This window comes from Ceratotherium simum, chromosome 24 (assembly GCF_057802395.1).
Source record: "Ceratotherium simum simum isolate JZ-2026a chromosome 24, ASM5780239v1, whole genome shotgun sequence".
In the NCBI taxonomy this organism is placed as follows: domain Eukaryota; kingdom Metazoa; phylum Chordata; class Mammalia; order Perissodactyla; family Rhinocerotidae; genus Ceratotherium; species Ceratotherium simum.
This window is the reverse complement of record NC_141923.1, coordinates 15,786,878-15,814,201: the sequence shown is the minus strand read 5'-3', so window position 1 is coordinate 15,814,201 and position 27,324 is coordinate 15,786,878. Positions and strand designations below refer to the sequence as shown.

The following is a 27,324-nucleotide window of genomic DNA, read 5'->3' as shown; positions in this document are numbered from 1 at the left end:
GCACACCCTTCAGAACTGGAGGGAATTAGGGTGAATTCCTGTTCCACCACTTCCTGGCTGTGTGACCTCCAGCAAGTCACTTAACTACCCTGAGCTTAACTCCTCATCTATTTTAAGAACGAAAATAATAGGATCTACCTCATGGGGTTGTAGAGAGGAAGAAATGGGATATTACATACAGAAAGCACAAAGAAGATGGTCCACATTATGTTCACTGTTGTTATAAAATACCAGTGATCCTTTAGCTTTCCTGGGTCAGAGGTCCCATTAAGAATCTAAAAACTAAAAACAACTGAAAAAGGCCACTAAAGGGATATCTAACAACAACAATAAAAAGATTCTAAAAATGAAACAAATAAAACCTTGGGATCCTCTAGGAAAATGCAATATGCATAGTCACATAACATGTAGTCAATAATTTCAGGCTGTCTGCAGAGCCTATGACACTCAAAGACCCCAAGTTAAAAAGCTCTGAGCAAACTACAAACTCTTGCTTCTCTATGAGAAAAGTGAAGCCCAGGAGAGCCAGGTACTGCCAGCTGAACCAAGTGTCCTGTCTTACAAGCCAGTCCTCTTTCAACTATGACAAGTTGCCTATATTTATAAACTAAAATTATATTGTAAGCCCTCAGCCCCAGATATACTAAACTTACTTTTTCTACAGTGTTTCCTTTATATGACAGCAATGTTTTTTGCTAAAGTGGCAAGAGGGGAAATAAAGAAAAAGCATAGAAATAGAAACACACATACCTGAACCATTATAATCCAGTCTATAAAAAATAACTGCACTTTACTTCTCATTCACAAGGACTCAGAGAAGTTAGCACATGCTCATCTTATAGTCCTAACTAAGATCTGTATTTAGGCGGTATAAAACTTAATCCCAGACTTTGAAACTCTATCTTGATTGATTCGGGCAGAAGTCCTCAAAAGATGAAACCATAAGATGAAAGGCTGACGAGGAACTTTGCAGAGGAGGGAGCAGCCGACCCCATGTGAACCCACAGCTCAGTCTCCGCATCCATCCCCAGGAGGGGGTCAACCAGGCTTCCTGATGCGAGAAGACACAAGGCCGCCTAGAAAGTATTCTTGGGGGGAAAAAGCCAGAATGTGATCGAGCCTGTAGTGCTTACCCCCAAGTGACAGAAAATACAAGGGGATAGAGGAACAAATTAAATGAAATCCCAAGGAAGCAGACAGAATGTGGGGCATTCCATAGCCCAATGGATGGGTCTCTTTATCAAGGAAGGGCATGAAAAAAGGGGGATGGGTAGGTCTGCTGTGGATGAAAACAGACTGAAGAAACCTGATAGCCAAATGCAACATATAAACCATGGTTGGATCCTAATTCAAACAAACATTTTATAAACCATTGGGGTATCTGAATATGGACCTGGTATCAGGTGATATCCAAGTACAGTTCATTTTGTTAGGGGTGACCCCAGCAGAAGGGCTGTGTAAGAAACTGTCGATTATTCTTACACACACCGAAATATGCTGAGATAAAATGACATGAGGTCCAAGATTTGCTTCAAAATACTTAAGCAACAGCAAAACAGAAAAGAATGAATGAACTAAGCAAGGCAAACCCTTGTTAACTACTGAATCTGCTTGTGGGCAATGGCGGTGATGGGCATATAGATACATCATACTATTCTCTCTACTGTGTGTGTTCGAAATTTTCCACGATTAAAAAAATTTTTTAAAAACTTTTATCTTTTAAAGTCCTGTAAGAGATACAAGAGAAAAAGAGAGATAGCTAAAACGGAAGCAAAACTGTCTATTCTCCCGACTTACTCATTCATGAGAATATCTTCTTGATGAAATCTCAGCATTGGAAGGAACCCAAAGGGCATCTAGTTCAGAAAGTCTCAAATCTGGCTGCAAGTCAGAAACAACTATGAAGCTTATCAACAACTACAAAGCTTATCCATTTTCCCCAACCCACCTCAAACCGACTGAATCAGAATCTCCAGGGAGGGGCCGAGAAATGGTAATTGTTTGTAAATGCCACAGGTGATTCTGAAGCAATCTGGTGTGTTCCTTCTCCAACCTCACAGCCAAGCAGTCGTCCAGCAGGTTTTGTGTTCCAGCCCCGCAGGGACAAGGATTACACAGGATTCTGCATTCTCACAGTTATGTCAAGCTTAAAACTGTGTTCTACAGTTTAAAAAAAAAGGGGGAGGGGGGAGGATGGCTAACTCTGTGAATACAGCCTGCAAGGTTTCCACTCCCCCCCTCACCTAACATATTTCTCACCCACATCTGAGTGCATTTCGTTGTTGTGTAGCGGCAAACCTGTGTGGGAGCTACGGCCAATTGAAGCCCCCTGGGAAAAAACACATTTGCCTGTAGAGCTGAAGGGGTTTTCACTGGGCAAAGCGTCAGGGGGAATGCCTTCCTCTTTACTCAGCTAGCCAACGTAGAAAGCTTCAAACGAGTGGGGCAGGGCCAGTGCCCTGGAAGTACATTGAAGCACCTGGGAGCCTATGTCTCTCAGAGCAGCCACCAGCTGGCCTCAGTGTCATCCAAAGAAAGAGGAGAAAAGGGGAAAATTCACACTCCTTGCTCTGTTCTCACAGCATCACAAACGCTGGGAACAAACTCCCAACCACAAAACTGACCGGCATTTGATCAGAAACGTGTCAGGATGGCTAGGAAGCCAGAACTCAACATTTCATAAGATTAACAATCTCAAGTCCTTAAAACCATTCGCTTTCAACAGGCGATATCTGCAGAATGACACCCATCACCCCAGAAGACATGACTCCCAGAGTCCAGGGTGGGGGGTGCAGGGGGGAGATGGCGCTTCTCCCGCCGTGCCTTACACACACCATCCAACATCTGCCTGTCACTCCCCAGGCTGGTGAATAACCCTCCCAAGTCTCTTTGCACACTTTGGAGTCGCTCTTGTTTAACATCTCAGAGTGTGCTAAATTACTTTTATGCACACCGGCGTGATGAAACACAGGGACGCGGGCGTGCGGTAACTTGCAGAATCATTTCACACCATGCTAAAGGCCCTGTTCGTTGCTTTATCAGTAACACGCTGCTTTGGGGGACCTGAACAGCACTTTCTTCTCTACACGTTAACCCTGGAATTGCCTTCCAAGACAGTCTCTTTCTTGAGGACCCACCTAGACAGAAGCTTTTACTATCACAGACTTGGTTCTTGACAAGGGAGCAGTGAATTTTCTCTAAGTTCAAGCAATGATCTTAAAACACTCAACAGAGCCAAGTCTGGAGGTTGGTCTCCAAAAGCCCATTCTGAGAGGTGCTGGGGAGGAGGAAGACTAATGGACACCTGGGGGAAATAGCAGGGCCCTTCGATTGTAGCAGTTATGTAAAAATAAGCATCAGGGGAAGGAGGGGCCCAGAACACTTATGAATATTCACATTTGCCCGTGGATCCAGCCTTCACCTGCCCAGCGATCAAAGGCCGAGCTCCTTAGTGTTCACATCTTTGCTCTTCCCAGGCCACACCCCTCCTCAAACCCTGCATGCCCACTCCCCATCCTGAACGTAAGTAAGCTCAGGGTGCAGAGCATTTGCAGACAAACGTGTCCAGTTGCAACAAGGAGAATTATGGCTTTGCCACTTCCTTTTCACATTGTTCCATGCCAACAACAAGCAGAATTTTCTCAGGCTCGAGATTCTACTGGAAACAGAAACATGTTTCTGGAGAGAACGAAATTAAAGGCTCCAACCCTGCACAGCTGGTGATCCCACACAATAGTGGTCCTGAGCCCGAACCTGAACTTCGGAAAGGGTGAAAAGCACACTGTCAGCTGCACACCGCAGCATGAGGAACACGAAAAACAAAGCTGGGAAACACAGGCGCACAAAAAACTTTGTGGAGAGAACGTTTCCTGGGAATTTGTTTTAACTGTAGCTACGTTACTTTTCGGAAGTCCAAGTTAGGTCACAATTTTGTTTTCCAGCTCTAATAGTCAGTCAATCTTGTTTCTACTGGACCTATTCTACGCCTTACAAGAAAGGTAAAGCAACTTATTAAAACCGTCATCGTTTAGCGGACCACGAAGCTTGAGTTACGGCTTTCAAGTCAAAATTCAACCTTTTTGAAGTCAGTCTCTAATGGGAACCTTACCCTGATTTTTCATACTCAGGAAGGGTCAAAGTTGCCAAACACTTATGTATGCACCCGATTTCAAGAGTCACCTGGGCAATTCACGTGTTTGTCTGTCTGGTCTTGGAGTATATTGTTGGGTCACTTCCCAATGTCCATTTATTCCAGAATCCTGGAGAGGGTGCCTTTCTCCAACTCAATATTCAGAAAGAAAATAAATGCCATTTTTTCTAGCCCTTGGTGGCAATTTTCCTCAAATATATACACACACACACCTCATAGTTAATGGCTGCCCTTGTAATACAGACCTTTGTTCGTACTCTAAACCCCCAATGACCCACCCACATTGAAGGATGATACTAGAACTAATCAAGTGTACAAACCACTGTTTTGTGATTACGTTCAGATACCACAGTGATAAACCCTGAATCCAGTACAAACACCAAAGACAGTATTTAACTAACACACTTAAGGAAAGGGAAGTTCTTTACAACTATCTAAATGAATGAAATACAATAAAATTATCCATCTATAACTGCTACTTCCGTGTGGTGGACTTACATTTTTTTTAATGGAGAAAAATTAAAAATTTGAAAAAGAAAAACTTTAGCTCCAGACACACAGGCTTACCTGACTCCTCTCTTTGTCCACTTTCTTAAAACACTTATTCAACGACAAATTATGTCTCACTGAGTTTTTCCACCCAGTAGGTGCGTTTGCAAAATATGGAAAATGTTCCAAGATCCAGTTGTAGATATCCTTTACTGGCAGGCGCTTGGTTGGAGAGTCTTCGATGGCCATAAATATGAGGCAGCTAAAGGAATAGGGCGGTTTGCAGTTGGGGTTCTGCCTGGCATCATAGGGCATGTCAGAGTGGGCGGGGGACGGAGGGGTGTCATCGTCCAGGTCCTGGACAGGGCTGACGCTCCTAAGGACCGACTCCCCAAAGCTCTTCAGCAAGTTCTTGCTCTCATGCAGCCAGTTCAGGTTGGTCAGCTCTTCATCTTCCATGGCCCCCTCCTCTAATCTGATGTCAGGCAGAGAAAAGTCGAGGTCATCGTCTTCCTGAAGGGCCTTGGAGAAACCGCTGCCCTGGTAGCACTGACTCAGCCCACTGGAGACACTAATTCCTGGGCTTTCTGGCTTCTTACTGGGAGGCATGACTGGACCCATTTACGTGAAGGCTCCTGGTAAACACAGTACAGAGAAAAGACGAGTTGGTGAGACCCAAAACAGAAAGGCAGCTATGCCCTCCTAATTCTTTCGTCCCTCCCACCCCTGTCACTTCTATGTACCCCTGTCACATAGGAACATCATCTCATGGCTCCCACACTGAGTAACACAAACCCACAATTCCACCCCACAGAGACGCACTAATAAGTAAAATCAGTCCAGCATGCATATAGCACAGCGACCTGTCACCCCTTAAATACAAGACTGGAAATAGTTAATGTGCAAATGCATCATAAAAAGAATGAGAAATTCCACAATGGCTTCTCCCTAAATCTATGAAGACTCTCACTGTGACCGTGGGAAAATCAGTTATTTCTGGCTGCCTCAGTTTATCTATAATACATGAATATATACACAAGTAAAATTCTTTTGAGCCTCACGATCAACACTACAAAATAAACGCAATGCACAACCCCTGTCACTTTGGGTTATAGATCTCATTGTTTATTCTTCTCAAGAAAAGAAAATACCTGTACGTTTAAGGCCAGTTATTTCAGATTAAGTCCAGCTGTTTCCATACAAAGACCATCACAATTGCCTTGGAATTAAAAGTGTGGCCACAGTGAGCATCAACTTGGTAGAGTTTTATTGAATTTTTTTTCCTCCACTAGTCATGATCAAAAACCCTGCAACTTTAATTCTATTTGGTAAGTCTATAGAGCAATGCCAAGGAATTCTGTGGATTCACACTGGAGGAAGAAGCACATTTAATTTTATTAGACACTATACTCTGAACGAAAAAGTAACTTCAGGCACCACACAAATAAATGGGAATGTGAAGATAAGCCACTAAGTGAAATTAGAATTGGTGCAAAAAGTCAGGAGAGCAACTGGCAGCTTCAAGACAAGGAGGCAAATGCAACAAAAATCGCTACAGAATTCTATTCTGCCCCCTCCCCTCTGCTGCCACCCCCATTTTTATCAATGACCTAGAACAGGGAGTAAAATATCCGATGAGAATAGAAAATGAGGAGGTGCCGAGTCCACAAACAGAATGACCCCGACAGATACAAAGCATGCTCAACCCCTAGTACTCAATGTAAGATAGAAAGAACAGTCAAGATAAGGAAAGAGGTCTCCCACTCTCCCTTTGTAGGGCTCCAACAATATGCTTGGTTTAGGAAGCCTGTCTGTTTTATCCTCTCCTCCACACCCAGTAAGAAGATCAGGCAATCTATCTAGAAAAAAGAATGAACACATCAAAAGCAAAGACATGATTATTCTCAGACTCGAAATGTCCATTGCCACCACACCTAAAATAAGTGCCGCTTCAGCTGGGGAAGCTCTAGAACAGGATTCTAGAAAGCACAATGTGGGGCCCTAAACAGCCAGCCAAGGGTGCCAGAGAATTGCAGCACCCTCCCTCTTCCCAAAGGTAGACAAATAGAATCTGCGGACAGAAGACCTGAGGGGCGCTCTCTGTAGCTGCCAGGAGGTGCTCTAAGGAGAGAAAACTTCCACGGGCATCAAAGTCTGATGCAGGCAGGGCAGTTCAGATACCTCAGGTTCCTCCACAGGGAATATTTCTTTCTGTCAAATAAGGGGGCTAACCTGAGTAGTTCATACACATTTTAAAAAATAAGCTAGTATCTTTAGGTTTGGGGGTATAACAGAGACTAGTCTGATGTTGCCTTTTCCTTCTTTATGAACAAATCAAAGCTAGGCTGGTGTCCCTCAAAGTTTCCTCAGATCCCATCAAAAAAACAAATTTTCTGATAACCAGAAATATCCACACAGTAGAGCACAAAAGAGAAGAACTACACAGCCACTGAAGTCAACTTTAGCTCCAGATGAAAGTTTTATGTCTCCTGAGCTTCCAAACAGGAAAATTATATCATGGCTGACAGTAAAGTAATTTAATAGCACTGTTGCTATGACAACATGCTGCTCTCTTTCTTTTTAATTTGCTTATTTGTCAGTAGCTTCCCAAAGGAACTAACACGCTATTCTCCATGTTGTCTTTTGTTCTAAACAAACATTGCCAGCAATATGGTTTTATTAGAAAAGCGGCACTGTCCAGAAAAGAGGGTTACTGGGGTTCAGTACCCTCGGATCATTTGTCTGCTTTGCGTTTCTGTCCCCCCATGCCCTCCAACCGTTAACTGCATCCCTAAAAATCCCGCATTTTATAGCAACAGTATCAAGAGCCGCTGATCACTACAGTTCCATTTTAAAAAACAGTTCCCAGAAACCACAGCTGAGGAGTTTTCCATTATTATACTCTAACTACATAATTCGCCAAATCTTTTTTTCCTCCTATTTTAGACGGGGGGGAAAAAAAGGAATCCGGATCATGTGAGTCTGCAGTTAAGCAAACATTTTTAATATGCTGCCAATAAGGCTGTTCCACCAGCTACGCAAATAGTTATTCACTAGTGACCTCCTTACAACTTTTCGGTTTGCTATTGGTTACGTTCCGCGCACACACACCCTCTTGTTTTTTTATGACTTGCCGTGTTTTGTTATCTTTTTTGCTTTTTAACGGAGAAAATGCAGCAGGAAAGCTAGTTTCTTGCCCGCTATCAGAAGGTCTCCAAACAACTGACAAAGACATTACTGGCCCAGCTCTGAACAGATGTTTAACATGAACTTTAAAAAGTTGAGAAATCCTCCCCAAGCCGAGCACGGCAGTCGCGAGTTTGGGGGGGCCGGGTAACCCCACTCCGCGCGCGCGCGCGCGCACACGCACGCGCTTCACTCTGATCTACTGTACTTGTCAAAAACATTTCAAGGGGACCTGCGGGAGCGGTGATTGGCTGCGTCCCGCGTCAATCAGCGGCGTTGCCAGGCAACCGAGAAACTGCTCTTCTCCCCGTATACAGGGCAATTGGGAGCTCGCATACCTTCACTGCCGGTCAGATGTCATAAACCTTTTATTGGCCGCACCGCGGCGAGCCTTAAAAACACATCAATAAAAGCCCGCCGTCCCCCAACTTCTCCAGGGCCCAAGGAGGCTTTCAAAGAGGGCCGGGGTGAGGAGCGGTCGGGCCCCGGGGGTCTCAGCAGACACTCACTGCCGGTGCCAAGCCTGCACAGTTTGGGGGGGGGGGGAATCTTTGTTAGCAGCCTGTTTCTCATCTTGGGGTCTCCCCTTGAGCGGCACCACCTTCCCCGGCCCGGAACGGCAGGGATCCCGTCCTCCGCGGACAATACCAACTCTGTTCCTTTGGGGCATCTTTTCGGAAATCGAGGCACCAGGAAACAGCCCGCACGTCGGGGCAGGAAACTCTTCGGACCCGGCAACTTCCCCGCTCCGGGCTCCGTCTCCCCGCCCGGCCGGGCCCCCCATCCCGCACCCTCCCCCCAGGAACTGCGGAGTCCCTCGTCTGCCGGGAGCGGCGAGGTCGCCTCCAGGACGGCCTCGGACGAGTGCCCCCGCCCCGAGTCACCCCAGTCCCACTCGGGCGCCGGCGGGAGCGGGGAGCAAACTCACCTGGCCGGAGCGGGGCGCGGGGGCGCGGGGGCGCCGCTGCCCTTCAGCGGGAGCCGACAAACTTTCGTGGGCGCCCAGCGGGCATCGCTTGGTGGCCCGGCTAAGGACGCGCGGGCGCGGCGCGGCGAGCCCGGGGCGGAGGGCGGCGGGGGGCGGCCGCGGGCGCGGGCGGCAGGGGCGCGGGGTCGCGGCGCGGCATGGGACCTGCGGCGTCCGCCGGGCGCGCCGCGCGTCCTCCCGCCGGCCCCGCCGCTCTCCCCGCCCCGTCCCGCCTCCCGCTCGCCTCCGCCGCGGCGCGTCGGGCCGGGGCGCGCCGAGCGGCGAGAAATTGTTTCCACTGCAAACAAAAAAAGGCGACACATGACCAGGCAGGAGGAGGGGAAGCGCGGGGAGGGAGGGGAGCGGAGGGGAGGGACGGAGCGGAGGGGGCGGAGGGAGCCGGAGAGAGGGAAAACGTGGGCCGGGCCGCCGGCGGCATGGGGCGCGGGGCGCAGACCCGCTGGGGCGGCCCCTGCCCGCGGCCCCCACGCTCCGCTCTGCCGCGCGCCCCGCGCCCGGGCGCTCCCGGGGCGCAGCTGGGCCCCAGGCCGGACTCGCGTCCTGTGGCACCGCGTGGCGGGGGTGGCCCGCGCGGGCCCCGCGACCCGGGGCGGCCGCGACCGTGGGCGGCAGGGCTGGCGGCGCGCGGCCTGTCCCTTTCCCCGGCTCCGGCCACGCGGGCGGGCCGGCGCTGCGCCGCTGGCAGCGTGTCGCCGGAACGCTCCTACCCCATCCGCATGCCTTACATGGCTCGAAAGTAAAAATAAAAAGAATTACGATGCGGGCGAGGCTTGCGAGAGGGAGAAGAGATTCCACTTCTCCCCAACTACGGCATCCTGGCGGGACTCCTAGGGCTGTCCCCAGCCCTCCTCCAGCGCCCACCTCGTGCCCCGGGAGGAAAGGCACAGAGGCACCGCAGCCTCCCGCCCAGGTGGCCGCTCCTCCTGTCGTCTGCTGGCGCGTGTCTGCCAAGGGAGGGAGGGTGGCCATTACAGATTACAGAGCGAGAGGCCCGTCCTAAAGGCCACGCCGGTGGGGCCTCTCCGGTGGGGCCTCTCCGGTGGGCTGTGCTCAACACCCTGGCCAACTTATAAACCTCGAGGGAGAACGAGTCTCGTCTCCTTCACATTTTGAGCTCTCAAGAACCCGACGGAAAAATTCGCAGGGCCACCCAGGGAACGGCGCAGCCACCACTACAAGTCTTCAGGCACCTCCAAAGATTGGCCACCCACTGCTAAAGACACAGCGAGCAGCTGGCCTTTGGAGAGGCTGAAAGGAGAGAGACCAACAGGACACCCTGGTGGTGACATAAATAAAAATATGATTGCACACCACTCCCAGATAGCCGAATCAGTAGGGTCCTGTACAGAAGAGAAGCCCAGGTCACTCCACCACCCCCAGCTGAACCCACCTGAGCAGTGGACAGGCCATTTTGAGCTGTCTGAAAACTGCAGAAAAGCCAGTGAGAAGGTGCAGGGTGATCTCGCTCTGAAACTCTTCTAGCTTACAGAACCTTGTAAGCCAGCAGAAGGGAGAGAAAAATCCCACAGGGCTTCTGAAATTTATTTTTTTAATTTCAAAACATAAGGAAACCCCAATCGAGCTACGAGTCATGTCCCCTTAACAAAGCTTCAAGATGGCAGGTGGCGAGTCTTCAGCAAGGACACTCACAGCAGGTGTACTACTTACCAGTACTATGGCTGATCCCACCCACGGGATGATTCAGAGGTAGAGGCCCAGGACCAGCCTCAGGTCATCCAGCCCCACCCCTTTAATTACTGAGCATTTGGTGTGACCTACCCAAAGTCACCAAAGCAAAAGGTGTGAGGTGAGAAAGACAAGCTAGATCATTGGGAAGTCTCATGCCAGAGATCCTAAAGGTGAAAAGTGGTATCAAAGCCAGGACACGAGCTTGGTCTAGTGCAGGTCCCATCCCTCCATCAGCACATCAGTTGAGGGTGCTGAATCTCCCATCCAAGGATCCTAGGCCGGAGACCTTTGTCCAAGCCCCTTACTGGCCGGGAGAGAAAGAAACAGTCCCCTTCCATCACCAGCTCCCAGCCCTCCCAATCTCCAACCACGCTCACACCATAACTAGAAATCTCTTTACATTAAGTAGAGGTGGCAGGTTATTTTCACCCCAGTCCTTTCCTTCTTCCTGAGAATTCAAAATGAGGGGATGGGAGCCAAAGCTTATTACACATGGAATATGTCATTCTTAAAACTCCTGGTACTAGCTGTTAGTCTCCAGTGTCTGAACCAGCCACCCTAGGTGAACAAAACCTTAGATGGAGCAAGCCTTGGGCCAGGAGAAGCCATAAGCAGAGGGTGGAGTATGGTGAGGTAAGGAGCCTTTTATTAGCTCACCTCTCTTGCCCTCTGCTTGTTTTTGGTTTCTTCCATTCTCAAGCATATTTCTTAATTTCTCTCTCTTATTACAAATGCGGCAAGAGATGTGAGAAGGTGTCAGCCTGAAGAGGAAGTGGTGGACCAGCCCTGCCTGATGTGGAGAACAGAGTACACATGTCTGCTTGTCTGTCTGTGTGTTTGAAATCGGGGATCCAAACCTTCGCTGAAAGCCATGGGAAGTCTTAGTGTGGCTTCCACCTTGTAATTCCATAGAACCCCGGCTCTGGGACATGCTCCCTGACAAAAAGGTGCAGGGCCCAAATTCATTTAGGAACACCTCATTCTCAATTTCCCTCTTGAACTTTCAAAAAGTACCCTTGTGTCTTAGATGCTGAGAAGTCTCAAAGAAACAAGAGCACTGTTTAAACCATTGTTTTACAGACACATTTGACAGCGGAATCCTGTGTATGCCCTAGAACTCACTTTGGGCAACACTTATTTCCTGACTGAGGACTTGATGGGACCATTCTGCAGCCCCATTCTGGGCATAAGCTGGAGAGCACCTTTGTATCTGGGAACAGGAAGGACTCAGATTCTAGTCCAGTCAGTCCCCAATCAGTGTGGGACCTGAGGTTCCTCCTCTGTGGGGAGGACTGCCCCTCCCCTTGTTTTGTGCTTTCTTCTCCAACATGCTTCTCTGCCCTGGAACATTAAACCCTCTCCCTCCATCATTGGTTATTTGACCAACATAATTATTTATGGAATTTTTGTTAGTGCCCTCAAGTCAATCTCAACTCCTAGCAACCCTGTGTACAGCAGAGCAGAACCCTGCCCGGTCTTTTTGTGCCATCCTCTCACCTTCTGGCACTATATCAGACAATGCTCTGCTGCTATTCACAGGGTTTCGATGTCCAGTTTTTCAGAAGGCCAGGTCCTTCTTCCTACTCTGTCTTAGTCTGGAAGCTCCACTGAAACCTGTCCACCATGGGTGAACCTACTGCTATTTGAAATACCAGTGGCATAGCCTTCAGCATCACAGCAACACACAGCCTCCACAGTACAACAACTGACAAACAGGTGGTGTGTTTCCCTGACCAGGAAACGAACTTGGGCCATGGCAGTGAGAGCGCTGAATCTTAACCACTAGACCACCAGGGCTGGTATATATTTGTGGAATAGATCAGTGTAAAGCCCTGTGATCCCCCTGGAGGCAGTAACAACTGAACAGATGAGCAGTGAGAGAGCGCTGCAGGTGGGAAGACCTGAGAGACTTTCAAATAGGAGGAGGAATCTGAAGCAGGCCTGGAAAGACGGTCTCCTGGTCAGGGGTCCTTCAAACTGAGTCCAGTGAAAAGGATACATAAGAGGGAACTCCAGTCAGCCTGGGGCAGGCAGCACAGCTGGGCTGCACGGAAGTCATCAGACAGTTTTTTCTCCATCCCTCTTTTTCCCTCTGAGACCATGGTGTCTTTCCTTCTTCCCTCTGTTTATCTGTCCCACTCTCCTCCCTGCAGGTTGGCTTCCTCTGCTCACTTACAACCACACTCATGGCTGCCAGCACCAAGTCCAAAGGACATTCTGACTTTCAGCACCCACCAGCTTCAGACTGCCTCAGTCTTCCACTACATAGTTCAGATTCTCAGGGAAATAATCTGATTGGCTTAGCCTGAGTCTGGTTACTTCTCCCTTCTCCCCACCCCATCCTAACAGCTAAGGCAGGAGGCATGGTGGAACCTTCTGGTACAACAGACCTGGGGAAGGGAGGAGAGATGACATGGAAGGAGGATATCTAATAAAGAGAGGTGGGTTTTTGACCTGTGGAATGGGGAAGGGGTATTCTAGACCTGAGCTTCTCAACTAGGGATACCCAGGAAGCCACACCGAAGGGGTCAGAATCTCCTAGGATGGGTCCCAGGCATGTGCATTCTGAGAAAGCTCCATAGCACGAACTGCTGTTCCAGGTAGAAGAAATGAATGGCACATACAGATCTATCAAATATGACTTGATTGTATCAGAAGATGCATTTGCTCATTGAACAAATATTTACTGAGTGCCCACCAAGTACATGGCATTGTGTTAGGTGCCAGAGACACAAGGTTTCTGTTCTTGATGAAGCTCGCCTATTAGTGGATATAGTGGATAAGAGTGGAAACATCATATCACCCAACTTCTTGAGTGCTAAGGTGAGCAGTTTATATGTACTAATTCAGAGGCCAAGAGGAACTCATTGAATATCTTTGAGTCCAGAAGTTGCACTATCAGAAATATGCTTAAAAAGAAGAATGTCTTGCAACTAGTAAATAAATAAGTCCTGGAGACCTAATACACAGTACAGTGATTATAGAAAACAAAACTGTATTATAAACATTAAGCTTGCTAAGTGACTAGATCTTAATTGTTCCCAACACTAGAAGAAATGATAATTATGTGACACGATAGAGGTGTTAGCTAATGCTACAACGGCAATCACATTGCAATATAAAGATGTCAAATCCATGCGTTGTACACCTTAAACTTACACACGATGTTGTATGTCACATATATCTCAATTAAAAAACAAGAAGAATGGTATTGTGGATCCAAGATGAATTTTGGGAGAGGAAAGGAGAAAATGGAAGGCCCAAAGCAGGTAGAACCACTCAGAAAGCATTGCAGTAATCTATACAAAAGGGAATAAAGATTATTTTTTTAACGTGGTTTGTAAAATTAGAAAAAAATGCTAAAATATTAAAATAGTGGTTCCCTTTGAGTGGTAGAGTTATGGGGTAATGTATTTGTCTGCTTCTTTCATACTTGTCTATATTTTCCAAATTTTCTACAATGAACACCCATTACATTTATAATGTTCTAATGATAAAGGGAGGGTTCCATTAGAGCAGTGGTTCTCAAACTTTAGTGTGCATCAGAATTACCTATAGGGCTCGTTAAAACACAGCTTGCTGGGCCCCACCCCCAGAGTTTCTGATTCAGTAGTTCTGGGCTGGGGCCTGAGAATTCACATCTCTAACAAGCTCCCAGGTGATGCTGCTCCCAGCTGCTGCTGGTCCAGGGACCACACTTTGAGACCCACTGAAGTGGAGAATAGCCAGTAAGACTGGAAAAACTGAATGCACAAGAGCGTTCAGAGGAAGAACCAAGAGGATCTGTCCAATGATTGAATATGAGAAGACAGGGAGAGGTTATGGTCAAAGATCACTCCTTAATCGTGGGTTGACTGAGAGTCTCTTTGAGATAACAAATGAGAATGTTGTTTGTAATGGTAAAAAAGCTCCTCACTTCCTTCCCTTTGGTGCAGACGAGAGAGAGAGAGAGAGAGAGAGAGAGAGAGAGAGAGAGAGCGCGCGCAAGACACCCAGCACCACAGCTGGAAGACCCTCCACCTCCTGGTGAGTTTCAAGGCTTAGCCAAGCATCCTTTGGGCTTTCCAGCTGTCCTCCCTCAAGGTTTTCCTCTTGTGCATTCTTGGTGTTTACGTGACAGGTTCTAAAGGGTGGAACCTGGGAAAAGCCTTCTTAGAATTTCTCCAGCGGGGGTTGGAGCCTGAGGCTTATTTGAGGAGGGAAGGAGGAGTATATGATAAGGAAAAGTACAGCTAAACTGGTGGAGTGAAGTTCATTAGCTCAGGTGCCCTAGCCAAACCTCAGCTTATCAAGTCTTCTGCTGGAGGCAAAATGGAAATATAGAACCTGTCAGTTCCTCCTTGAGCACAAACACAAGTGTGACTGATGATCCAGAATCCAAACTTAGTCAATTCATTCCGTCAATAAGTATTTATTAAGCGTCTAGCTACTCTATGCTCAGTACTGCGTTGGGAAGGAACTGGGAGAAATAAAAGACACGACACTTGCCTTCAAGGACGGGAGAGACTCGGCGACCATTTATGAAGCAACTACAAATACACAGACACACAGAGTCTGATACCAAGGCCAGAGGTGGTATAGCACAGTGGCTAGCATTAGAACCTGGGACTAGGTTCATGTTCTTGAACTTTACCACCTATAGCTGGGTAACCTTACTCAAGATACTTCTTTCTCTCTGCCTACTTTCCTCTTCTTAAAAAAAAAGTGGGAGCAAGGGAGAATAGTAGCAATACTCACTTTACAGGGTTGTAACGAAGATTAAATGAATTAATATTTGTAAAAAACATATAATGGTGCCCCAGCACTTAGCACTATCTTCGTTAAGTAAATAAATCAAAAGGAAAATATTGACATATTTGACTGTATAACAATTTAAAATTTTTGTGTAGTTCCAGAGGTCATAAATCAAGTTAAAAGACAAACCAAACAACGAGGAAATATTTGCCATACATACGAAAAAGAGGTAATGTTTTAAATTTATAATCCTTACAACTCAATGAGAAAAAACATTATCACCCTAATGAGAAAAGGGGCAAATTCACAAAAGGAGAAACAAAAATAATAATATATTCATGGGCCGGCTCCGTGGCTTAGCGGTTGAGTGCGCGCGCTCTGATGCTGGCGGCCCGGGTTCGGATCCCGGGCAAGCCCCAAGGCACCACTTCTCCGTCCAACGCGAGGCCGAGTCCCACGTGCAGCAACTAGAAGGATGTGAACCTATGACATACAACTATCTACTGGGGCTTTGGGGGGAAAAAATGAATAAATAAAATCTTTAAAAAATAATAATAATAATAATAATATATTCATGGAAAGATGCTCAACCTCAGTAAAAACAAAGAAATGCAAATTAAAGCAATTGTAAGATCTCATTTCACCTATCAGATTGGCACAGACTTGAAAAGAATAACCATACCAATGTTGGTGTGGGTGTCTTGGTTCATCTATTCAAGAGGGCTGTCTGATGAAATGAATTAAAATTTAAGTGAGCATAGCCATTGACCTTAAATTTCCAACTTCTAGGAATTTATCCCCGGGAGATACCATAACAAGACAGTGAACTTCCCCACGAGACTGCCAAACCCTAGGAGGCAATAGACTCCACAAAACCAGGACTCATGCCTATTTTATTCAGCAACATACATCAGCAGTTACTCCAGTGGCTAACACACAGAAGACGCTCAATCAATATGTACTGAATGAATGCACTGAAATATACAACAATGTATTTAGGAGGGTGTTTGCTGGGACATTGTTTAAAATCATGAAAACTTGGAAACTGCCGAAATAGGAGGCTCGGGGGACATTATTATATTATATGGGCCACAGTGGCCCCATGTTCCCTTTGTTCCCTGCCATTTGCATTTTCCAGTGCTTTAAGTGAAGCTTTCCATTTTCTGAATCACTTTTGCATTCTCATGTACTGTATGGGCAAAACAATGCGCAAACATTTCCTAAAGTAAGAGTTTGGGGGAAAATAAATACGTTGTCAAAGCTTTTCACCAAATTGAAGTATTTTGTGATCTTTTCAACCAGAAGGGACAAAATGATCTCTTTCTGAAAAGGCTGGTGCTCTGAGCAAACAGGAGAATTGCTAAGTATAAGAGACATTACACCCTGCGAGATGGGGTCTATTGTCTGGTTGTATGAAGGCTTTCAATTTATAGGTTTTGAGTATCAAACTTTCTCTTCAAACTCTTATGTAGGTTCGAAGATGAGGGAAAAATACTCTTGAATTAAGAATTTTGGGGGGACGGGGAACATTTACTCTCTATTTCCAGATTGATCTTCTAGAACAGCTTACGTTTATAAGAGACCAAATGTGGTTACATCGGAATTTTTTTCAAATCTGATAGGAAATCTCTGTCCAGCCGAGGTATTCCACTGGGCCAGAACTATTTCTGCCTCTCTTGCCCTGCCAGGGAGACTCCCTGCAGTCAGGAGCTTGCCCTAAAGGAGGCTGCCACTCTGAGCTCTTGGACTTCCTTTATCTACAGTCCATTCTTATTATTCATGGTGGTTATGTTCTATAAAGTCTCCACAAACACTGAATTAGCAAATACTGACTCATTGCTCCTAGGGGAAATACAGGCTTAGGTTCCTGAGAGCAGCTGCTCACAACATTTTTGTTAACTGATCAGTGCATAACCTTATATTACCTATGTTTCTATTTAAAGACATCTTATCAAATATATATGGTTGATTCATTAACACTGAACTCACAGCCAACAGCACTGTAACTCATGTCTGTACAAAGCTTATCTAACACACGTATTTTCTCCACAAGGAAATCACAGCCTTCTTGTGCTCAGGAACTCTAAACAATATGCCAGCACTACAACTGGGGGACATTTTAAACAGCAAAATCACTAACAAAAAGCCCAAAAAATGTGGGGCCAGCCCCATGGTGTAGTGGTTAAGTTTGGCACACTCTGCTTTGGCAGCCCAGGTTCACGGGTTCAGATCACAGGCGTGGACCTACACCACTTGTCAGCCATGCTGTGGCGGCGTCCCACAGATAAAATAGAGGAAGATGGGCACAGATGTTAGCTTAGGGCGAATCTTCCTCAGGAAAAAAGAAAAAAAAAGAATTAAATAGACCACAAAAAGGACACTTGTTATAGTATGAGAGCTGAAGCAAGAAGGCAGAGCATTGCTTTGTTAGATCCGAGCTGGGAATGTGTGCATTGGGCAACTCAAATTTTTAGCCACTCTGCACATGTCCACAAATGACCATAAAAGCACCATGAGTATTGATTTTGGGGTTCCAAATAAATTTTAGCAAGTACATGAATTCGCAAATACAGAACCCGTGAATAATGATCAACTGTATTTCACAAACACATAGCACTTATTCAGTGCCAGATAGTGTTCTAAAGCTTTGCAAATATTCACTCATTTCAGCTGAACATTAACCATGGGAGGAAGGTACTATTATTATGCCCATCTTATAAATGAGGAACCGAAGGCACAGAGAGTGTTAGCCACCTGCACAAGGTCACACAGCTGGTAAGTGATGGGGCTGGGACTTGAACCCACACGGTCTGGCTCCAGAGTTTGGAGCCATGTTCCAGGTAGGAATCAGAGGAAGCTTCGGATCAATCTAGAGCATTTGGCTTCTTCTCAGAGAAACTCTTAGGGGTCAAGGACATGAAGGAAAGGAGCAGTGGGGTTCAAGAGAGGAAAAATCATGACCAGGAAATTAAGAAGGAAGAAGGAAGAGGGGACTTTTAAACTGAATGAAAAGGCACTACTTGCAAAAAAAAAAAAAAGTTCAGCTTCTATGTCATAATCAACATGGTATGGTGTACCTTTGTAACAAAACATAAGTCACCTCAATGCAGAGCATCAAACAGATGTAAGAGCCTTGAGAGGCAGGGACCCTGCCTTATACCTCTCTTCTGCCCGTAGCACGTGACACAGTGGAAATTAAAAATATTGATCACTCAACAGAAAAAAAAAAACTGCTCCTTTTTATCCCTCTCCCAAGCTGGTATCTAATAACTATAGAGATTAGTCAAAGAAAAGTAGCATCATCAACCTTTTCCTCCTCCAAAGTTTTTAAGAGCTTTTATTGTTTTCCTCTCTTCAGCGAGTACACCAAGTACTACAGTCTCATGGGTTTCGGTGGCTAAGTCTGCCAAAGTCTTAACCATGCCAAGAAATAACTTCCCTCGTTTTACTTTTTCAGAAGGATGTGAAAGAAAACAATCAATCCTTCTCTTTAAGATGGTCTTTTTAAAACAAAGTAAAATCTCCAAATTTGATGAACTCTCTGGGAAAAAGCACATAGATGAAAATGTTACCAACGTATTTCCCTGCTGTACAATGCTGCTTTTTGGAGATTAGCAACTTATTCAAGTTATTATGACAGCCAAACCTGAGGTCTCTTCCCCTCTTTTGGAGAGTGCAGTTCACCAATACTTTCTGTTTTGAAACCCTACTCCTTCCAAAAATAGCATCTCATGTGCCTTTAGTACATGTATTGTGATTTAGATGCAAGCACATGGCACCCATAAATTGTGAGGCATGAGTGCTCCATCTCCTAAGGGGTAGGGGCTGGAAAGGAAGTGGCCAAATGGACTGCTGTCTTTCTGTGGGTGCAATCAACACCACCTCATTTCTCTGTACTCAGACATGTGACTCTGACTGGCTTCAAAGATTTGGCCCTCAAACAACCAGGCATCCTTTTTAAGTTGGCATTTCTTCCAAAGAGGAATACTGAGCATCTTTCCTACATGCCACATACGGTGCTAGGCCAGCTGTCTAACAATATGGAACCCGGAAGGGGGTGCTGCCCATGTTGGTGATGGCAGCCATTGGTGCCTGTTGCTCATAGCAAACGTCAAAGAGACCTCAGAACAGGGTTCCAGTTGGTTGGCTGAGACACCCGGGCAAGCATCCATGCACCATGAATGCCAGCAGAGGTTACTCGAGGGCCAAGGTGGGCAGGCCACAGTGTCCCGGACTTCCGGATGGAGTCCAGTCCCAGAGAGGGGATGTCAGAGCTCTCCGGACGCTGCCTCGGCCAGGTTCAAAGGGAGGGATGAAGCTCATGACATCCGTTCCAAAGAAATCCCACCTGCTACTGGCATGCCCGGGCTCATCTTCCCCACATACCAGCCTCCCAGGCAAGTCTCCAAAGGCACGGTGAGGAGGCAGCTGTAACAGTTTGCTTTCTCTTCATGATTTGGACCGGGAAGATGTAGAGATGGGGAAGAAGTAAGGGCCATTCCCAATGATCTGGTCCCTAGAGTTGGCTGGGATCCCGAACGGTCATGTTGTCAACTCCTCTATAGGAAAAATGTGGTTTTCTTTGGCCCTGGGAATCTGGCCCAGCAGATTTGCTGAAGTCAGCTTCTTCATCCACGCACACCCAATATCATATTGGTGTTCAGGACTGTAATAATGCAAACCCACTCTAAAACATCCTTCTCCCTCCAAACTCCAGTGACATCTCCTTGCCTGAAACGCCTGCCACCCTGTGAGAGCCTGGCTCAGCCGCTCAACCACGGACTCCTCAGCTTGCTGCTTTTGAATAACTTGAATATCAAACCACACACAAAGGGAATAATACACAGCACTGGCTGGAAAAAGCTCACTCCATCCACTTCATTCTTTCTGGCAGACGCAACTGAAAGATTTTTTTTTAATCCTCGAAAAAACTTCTCATTTAAACTTGGGGTGCAAAAGGCATCTGAAATGTGAGAGTCCCTGGACCAGCACAGGGACAGAAAGGGAAGGTTTCAATGAAATACAAAAGCAACGCAGACCTGAACAGGAGCAGGCTGCCCGACAAGGCAGCCAACTGCCAAACTGTCATTTTGCTCGGCGGCTGAACAGAAGGCTCGAGTAATGACAACCACAAAACTCATTTAAAGTCTGAAAAGGTGACTAATGAGCTCATTCATGCTGGCTATAAATTATTCACTACAACACTGATCCCACTCAAGACAAACAGTAAAGTAAACTTTAAACACAGACACCGCCGGCCTCCGAAGTAGAACAAGTTCTGTCTGTAAAACTTTGCACAATGAGAGGGATACTTGTCTCTCCCTCGTCTATTGTCACATTCATTCTTCTGTTTACTTTTTTTTTACTGCCTTTAATCAAGTTTAAGCAGACACAGCTGTTACACATTTATTTCTCTGTTGAGTTTTTTCCATTAGTTATTATGAGCAATCATGACGCTCTAAAAATAGCAGCAAATTATATTCTCTAGAAATGGAAGGCTGACCTTAAAATGAAGCCCAGGTCTTCAGAAAGAATATTCATATGCACATGTTGGGTGAGTGACAGCGAGGCACAAAGGCAAAACAGAAGTGCAAAGCATTTTCCACTCTTGGAGAGGTTTTCAATTTGCTTCCAAATTTCCTTTGGTTCTAGTGGAAACAAGTTGCTTCAAAACCTTACAATACAGAACCTGCTTCTGATGGTCATGTTTTGGTTAGAATTTTCATGAAAACTCACAATCTTAACAGAACAAAAAGAAAAATGTCTCATTTAGGCTTTTCCACACAGATAAACCCAGCAGCAGGTTTGCTGAAAATCCACCACATTGCTACAGAATACTTTCAGTTTCCTGTTTAATATTAAATAAAGAATTTTAGCTCTTCTGTTTTTATAAACTGTGGTACTTGCTACTCCGGCCACTACTACAAGCATTACGACTGTGGAAGTGGTCCCATGTTTTTCAAACCTTTTTTTAATCTTAGTGTCTATTTCCAAGACATAGTAAGAGTTAAGATTTTCAAATCTGTCTAATAGATTTTTTAAAAAAATAGTCCCCAAAATAAGTACTTACATTAGCTCTTGGTCAGATCGCTGAACATTATGTATTTTTAAACTGCTTTGAATACTTTGAAAAGGAGCCACAGAAAAGCCACAGAAAGCACTCATATTCAAATACCGCCAGATGGAGGTTCTGACTAACCAAAAGTGAAAGCAGAAAGGTCTGAAGCTGAGTTCTGCCCTGAACACACCTCGAGATTACAGGAAAAAATGAATGGTCTTGGGCCCGGGAATCTTGCATAACGTGTGAGAAATAATGCACGGAAGGCAAATTAAGACCAGGCATTAACTCCAGCCTGAGACTGGGCCAACCTCTGTCTCCATTTAAGGAAAATCTTGCGCGTTGTTTTCACAGTCTCTTGCACATGAACTAAAGGCTTGGCCAGCCACTTCTGTTGTCTGAAATGCAAAGCCATTTTTCTTTTAAGTAGAGAAAGAGGGGTCCTGCAATATTTATAGCCAAGTACTTTGCCACCTACCGACAGCAATCTGGTTGGTCTTCACGTGTTTAGTTGTGTTTTTTAATCTACGTTTCTGTATCTAGTAAGAAGCCATCTTTTGGTCCTCTCTGCAAGAGTACTTGTAGTTTTGTTGTTGTTTTTAATCAAAGAATGCGTAAAAATCCAACTCCAACCAAAAAAATGGAAAAGTCTAAAACAGCATCCCGTTAAAGTCTTAGGTGCTCTGCAACCCTCCACTAACTAGATTCCTGTTGCCTCTCTGTTAGAAGGGTGTGGGCAAAATATTGTTTTCAAACCAAGCCACATGTCAGTCCTTCCCTAGTAACGTGTCTGACAGACAGAGTTCACCTCTCCTTTCATTGGTGATAAACCTGGCTGGTCCAGAGACCAGCCTAACACCACCTTACTCCTAATTTTCCTGAGGAGGACCAAAGGTAAGGTCAATTTTGCCTGAAGACTTTCAAGGCACCTAAACAACAACAGCCAAAACAATGAACACCAAGGACCCAATTACTGCAATCCAGAGAATTATAAAACATACATGACAACAAACGCTCGCCAATGCTTCCTACGTGCCACGCACTATGCCAAGAGTTTCACCTGCATTATTTATTTCATCCTTCCACAACTCTTATGAGATAGGTGCAGTCATCTTCGTTCACAGATGAGGATACTGAGGCTTAAGGAAGTTAAGTCATTTGCCAGTGGTCAATTTTGGCGCTAAGAGATGAAATGAAAAGTTCAGATTCCAAGTCTTTTCGGCCTGCGGAGCCCACCCTCTTAACCACTACACTCTCCTATCTGTTTATACTAGCCAAGATCTCACTTCCAAGACCACGGAATGTAACTTGCTGCTTGCAATCTAACTGTTGGGCTTCTCCATGGAGTTTTTGGATTTGTTTGGATTGGTTTTTGCATACCATTTTTCAAATGAGCCACTAAACATACACACACTTTTTACTCTCAGAGGCTTAGCTCCTGATGCTCAAATGGAAAAGGATGCTATTCATGGAATGGACAAACATATCCACAAAATATCAAAATGGACCAATACCAGGGTAATGGTCACACACCAGCACTGTGCTCCTATCTGAATCGTAAAACACAAAGATTTTCAAAAAAACAACTCATGATAGTTGACAATTCCAGAGGCCAGGCCTGAAACTCCATCTGCCATCTGGACCCTCAGAAGGAACAAGCAGCTATGAAGGTGCCCATAGGCAACTCACATTGTAACTTACTCTTTCTCTAATCCTCACCCCGCCCTCCCTCAATCCAACACGTGAACCTTTTTTTCAATGTCCTACAGCCACAGGGATTGGTTCCAAAGCACAGACATTTGACTAGAAACTATTTTCGAACTATTTCTCTTGCACTTTGCACACAAAGTTAGGTGGTATTGTCTGCCAGTTTAGAAACACCAATGACGACCATACCAGAACTATTTTCCTGAACAGAACATACTTTACAGAGAACTATATCAAGACACAGATCTACCTTTGGCAACTCTATAAATACATTCAAAAATTAGCCAGCCACAATGAAAATATACTGACTGTATTACTAATCAGACTTTTTCCTGGATAGGAGTGTGAAATCCCCTACTAAGGCAGCCCAATGCCCCACAGGTCCTCCACAGTCTTCACACAGCCCTGTACACTGGAGATGGAGAGAAGATATGCTCCTATAGCTCATTGCCGTCTCCAGCACCCATGTCGTCTTCACATCCATGGCACTCCCAAAAAGATTTGGTACCAAGGCCGAGGAATTCATTCCCTCATGAACCACCCCCAGATGCGTCCTTGAAAGCTTTCCTGGTGCCATGACTGGAATCTCGTCTCAAGACTAGCCAAAGGCTCTGCAAAAAGTGGGTGAAGTAGAAAGCTGAGGTCTGTGGTTTCCTTCTTGAGAAACCCTCAGCTATCCACAGGGATCTGATTCCACTGCCATGTAGAGTCACTCTCTGGCTTCTGCCAATACTAGCTCCCTCTGAAACCAAATCAAACCTCTCTCAGCTTCTTTGCGATACCAGCATCAGAGCAAAGCCGCCAATGGTTATGGCAGGAAAAATAAGCCCTACCCAGACCTTCCCGGATCTCCTGTGAATGAACGACCAAGTTACATTTGCTGCGCGGAAGATACGCTTACCAAGTCAGAGCAGGTTTTATACACAGTTTTCTAGGGCTCTTCCCTCACATCCTCCATTGCTCATTTTTTTACATCAAAATCTACAACTCATGGGTAGGGAGAAAGTTACTAAGGCTGACTGCCCTGACTTACCATTTAATCAAAACAGAGCTACTTGCTTACTAATTACATTCTTAGCTTTACATTCTGGCCAGAAAAGGTTTGTTTATTTATTGCAAAAACCAATTAATGTAAAAAGAAAATAAAATCTTAAAGGTTACCACTTAGGAAGGCCTTTTCTAATGGTGTCAGACAAGCTCCCAATTTAATGAGGCACTAAGGCCCATAGAAGTGAAGTGACTTAGGGCCACATGTCAGAATGCACATTGATAGTTTCCTCTCCAGTGTCCATCTTTCTCCTCTCCCTTCCCAACAGCACCCCAAATTTCTCAGCCTTGTGGTGTGGGTGGGACTGACCCCATCATCAGCTCCAGAGGCGTTGGACTGGTCTTGAATGGCAGGTCCAGCTAGGACTCAGTGCATGAGCCAACACATTTCCTCTGTTGTTTAGACACTGTGAGTTGGCTTTTCTGTCATTTACCAACCAAAAGCATCCCAACAGATACCCACAAAGAGTTAGTGGCAGATCCAACTTTTTCTTTTTTGCTGGAAAAGATTCTCCCTGAGCTAACATCTATTGCCAATTTTCCTCTCTCTTTTTTTTTTTTCCTCCCCAAAGCCCCAGTGCATAGTTGTATAGTCTAGTTGTAGATCCTTCTAGTTTTTCTATGTGAACCGCCACCACAGCATGGCTACTGACAGACGAGTGTATGGTTCCACGCCCGGGAACTGAACCCAGGCCGCCAAAGTGGAGCGTGCCAAACTTTAACTGCTAGGCCGTCAGGGCTGGCTCCAGATCCAATTTCTCGATTTCCTGTCCATGGATGTTTCTGCCATAGTAAAGTCTTTAAAATTACAAAAGAGAGAATACCATATTTTGACAAATTTAGTGACTGGACTTGATAAAAATAAAAAGATCTGGGAGAAAAGCGTGAAATTAAACGTTATCACTGAGCACTTTAAAAGTATGGCATAATGTGTATATGTGGCCATATTAATAGAGTATTATTGATGAAGGTAGAATTCATGAATGGAGATTAACTGTAGAGAATTCATGGTTAATGGGGAAGGACAGCCCTATTTAGGACTTGAGACAAAACATGACTCTCTCTGAGGTCTCAGAGTTTGACCCACAGCTGGGCCCATTCCTACCTCCCTGAGGGACAATGTCTCAGCTCTGTGTCCCCAAGTGCCCAGCCACAGATCTGGAGCTGATGGAGAGGTGATGATGGTCATAATGGCTAAGTTTACTGAGTAGTTACTACAGGGAGACACTGAGCTGCGTTTTATCTGCTTTATGCCGTCAAATGCTCCCAATGATCAATGTGAGATAGGTTGATCCAAGTAGGCAGTTAACAAATAATACTGAATGAATGACTGTTGCACAAATTTAACTAATGTAAGATTATATTTAGCGTCAATGGGAATATATTCTTTAGTAATTCTAAAACTATAAAATTAAAAAGATGAGTGTCAATAAATATAATAATAAAATGTGATCTAGTTAACATTTATTGGGTACTCACAAGAGGATTTACCAGGAAATACTGAAGTTTAAGCCTCAGGATCCCCTCACTTGCACAGGTCCCTTCCACGGCCCTAGGAAAGACCCTAGAAATGTGTTGAATGAGTATCTTCAGTATTTAAGATTAGTGACTGCACAGGGCCGGCCCCATGGCATAGTGGTTAAGTGCGCACGCTCCGCGGCTGGCGGCTTGGGTTCAGATCCCGGGCACACAGGGACGCACCACTTGTCAGGCCATGCTGTGGTGGCATCCCACATAAAGTGGAGGAAGATGGGCACGGATGTTAGCTCAGGGCCTGTCTTCCTCAGCAAAAGGAGGAGGATTGGCATGGATGTTAGCTCAGGGCTGATCTTCCTCACAAAAAAAAAAAAAAAAGATTAGTGACTGCACAAAAAAACTTAAAATGCCCTGAAACTTTATAGCTCGTATATGAAAGAATCTTGAGAGAGGTTTCCCCAAATTTGACAACAATCCTAAAAATTTACATGACATTACCAATAACCAGTTGTGAAGCTAAAAACTTGGTTGTCTAGGGGCCGGCCCAGTGGTGCAAGTGGTTAAGTGTGCGCGCTCCACTGCAGCACCCTGGGGTTCGCCGGTTCGGATCCCGGGCGCGCACCGACGCATTGCTTAGCAAGCCATGCTATGGCGCGCATCCTATATAAAGTGGAGGAAGATGGGCACGGATGTTAGCCCAGGGCCAGTCTAACTCAGCAAAAAAAAGAGGAGGATTGGCAGATGTTAGCACAGGGCTGATCTTCCTCACAAAAAACAAACAAACAAAAAACTTGGTTGTCTAAACTATCAATAATAAAAAACAAACCTCAACCAACCATGCTAGAGGAATGAATTATCTTGCATTCTCTCGAGAGAAAATGGCATTCCAAAATCATTGTCATATGAAGAAATGATCAAAGAGTACACAGCCCAAAAAATGTAGGAAAAAAAGTAATGCAGACACATGTGAAACAACTGATTAATAATATTATGTTATTTTTTTGAGATTTTGTGATGTTTGGGGTGTCAGCTTTTTAAACATATGTGTTTTCCTCATCATTTGAAATAAATGCTCACTTTCATACCTGGTTTTATATTTGTAATTTTACAGTCTTTACTTAAAGAGGACCCCAGATTGAATAGGCTTCAGGCCATACAAAGCCCGCATCCATCCTGTGTGTGCCTACTGTGTGCCACGCTCACAGCTTTTCTCGGGCTTTCTCCTCTCTGCTGGCCAAGAGCTCTTCGAGGCAGGTACTATTATACCCATTTCACAGATGAGGGATCTGGGCCTCAAGCAGGTGACGAACACCTGCCAAAGGCTGTGCAGCTAAGAAATGGGAGAGCTGAGAGTAAACCCTGCAGTCTGATCCAAAGGGCTCCTGGCCAGGATGCCATCCTGCCTCATCTGTTCTGCTTCTGGGCCTGCCCACCCCCACTAAGGCAAGAAAGGAAGGGCCCGCCCCTTCTCTGATCTAGGTGTGCCTTCCTGGCCTCTGGCTGCTGCAGTGGCTTCCTGGCGGGGCTTGGGGAGAAGGCGACACCTGAAACCCACAGAGCAGAGAGAGCCCTATTTCAGTTTACTGCAGAGCTGAGGGTTCAACCCTTGTCGATGGACAATAGTGGGACTCTGCAGTGGGTCACCTTCCAGCCACAACCTCTTGGTGGGTGACCAGCCCTTTCTTTTGATGTTATTTATGGTTCAGGTGATGCTTACTAGGCTGTAGCAAGACAGACATCATGGTGACGTTGGGTCCAGGTGTGCAAGACTTGGTAAGGGCTGAACGCTGACCGCTTTAG

General features: G+C 45.7%; 1 protein-coding gene across 5 annotated transcripts in view; it reads right to left on the bottom strand.

Moving 5' to 3' along the window:
- The window catches only part of FOXN3 (forkhead box N3), a 395,408-nt gene that overhangs the window by 223,774 nt on the left and 144,310 nt on the right, over positions 1-27,324 (bottom strand). For 2 of the 5 annotated variants that reach the window (XM_014790483.2, XM_004434189.3), the window contains exons 1-2: positions 8,754-8,935; positions 4,718-5,274 (exon numbers count right to left, since the gene is read on the bottom strand). In XM_014790483.2, coding sequence (XP_014645969.2) covers positions 4,718-5,260 — 543 coding nt within the window. In that variant the 5' untranslated portion in view covers positions 5,261-5,274; positions 8,754-8,935. Of the gene's footprint in view, positions 1-4,717; positions 5,275-8,753; positions 8,937-10,203; positions 10,406-27,324 lie in introns of those variants that run through there. The other 3 variants (XM_087448072.1, XM_014790486.2, XM_014790484.2) reach the window with 3 other exon arrangements.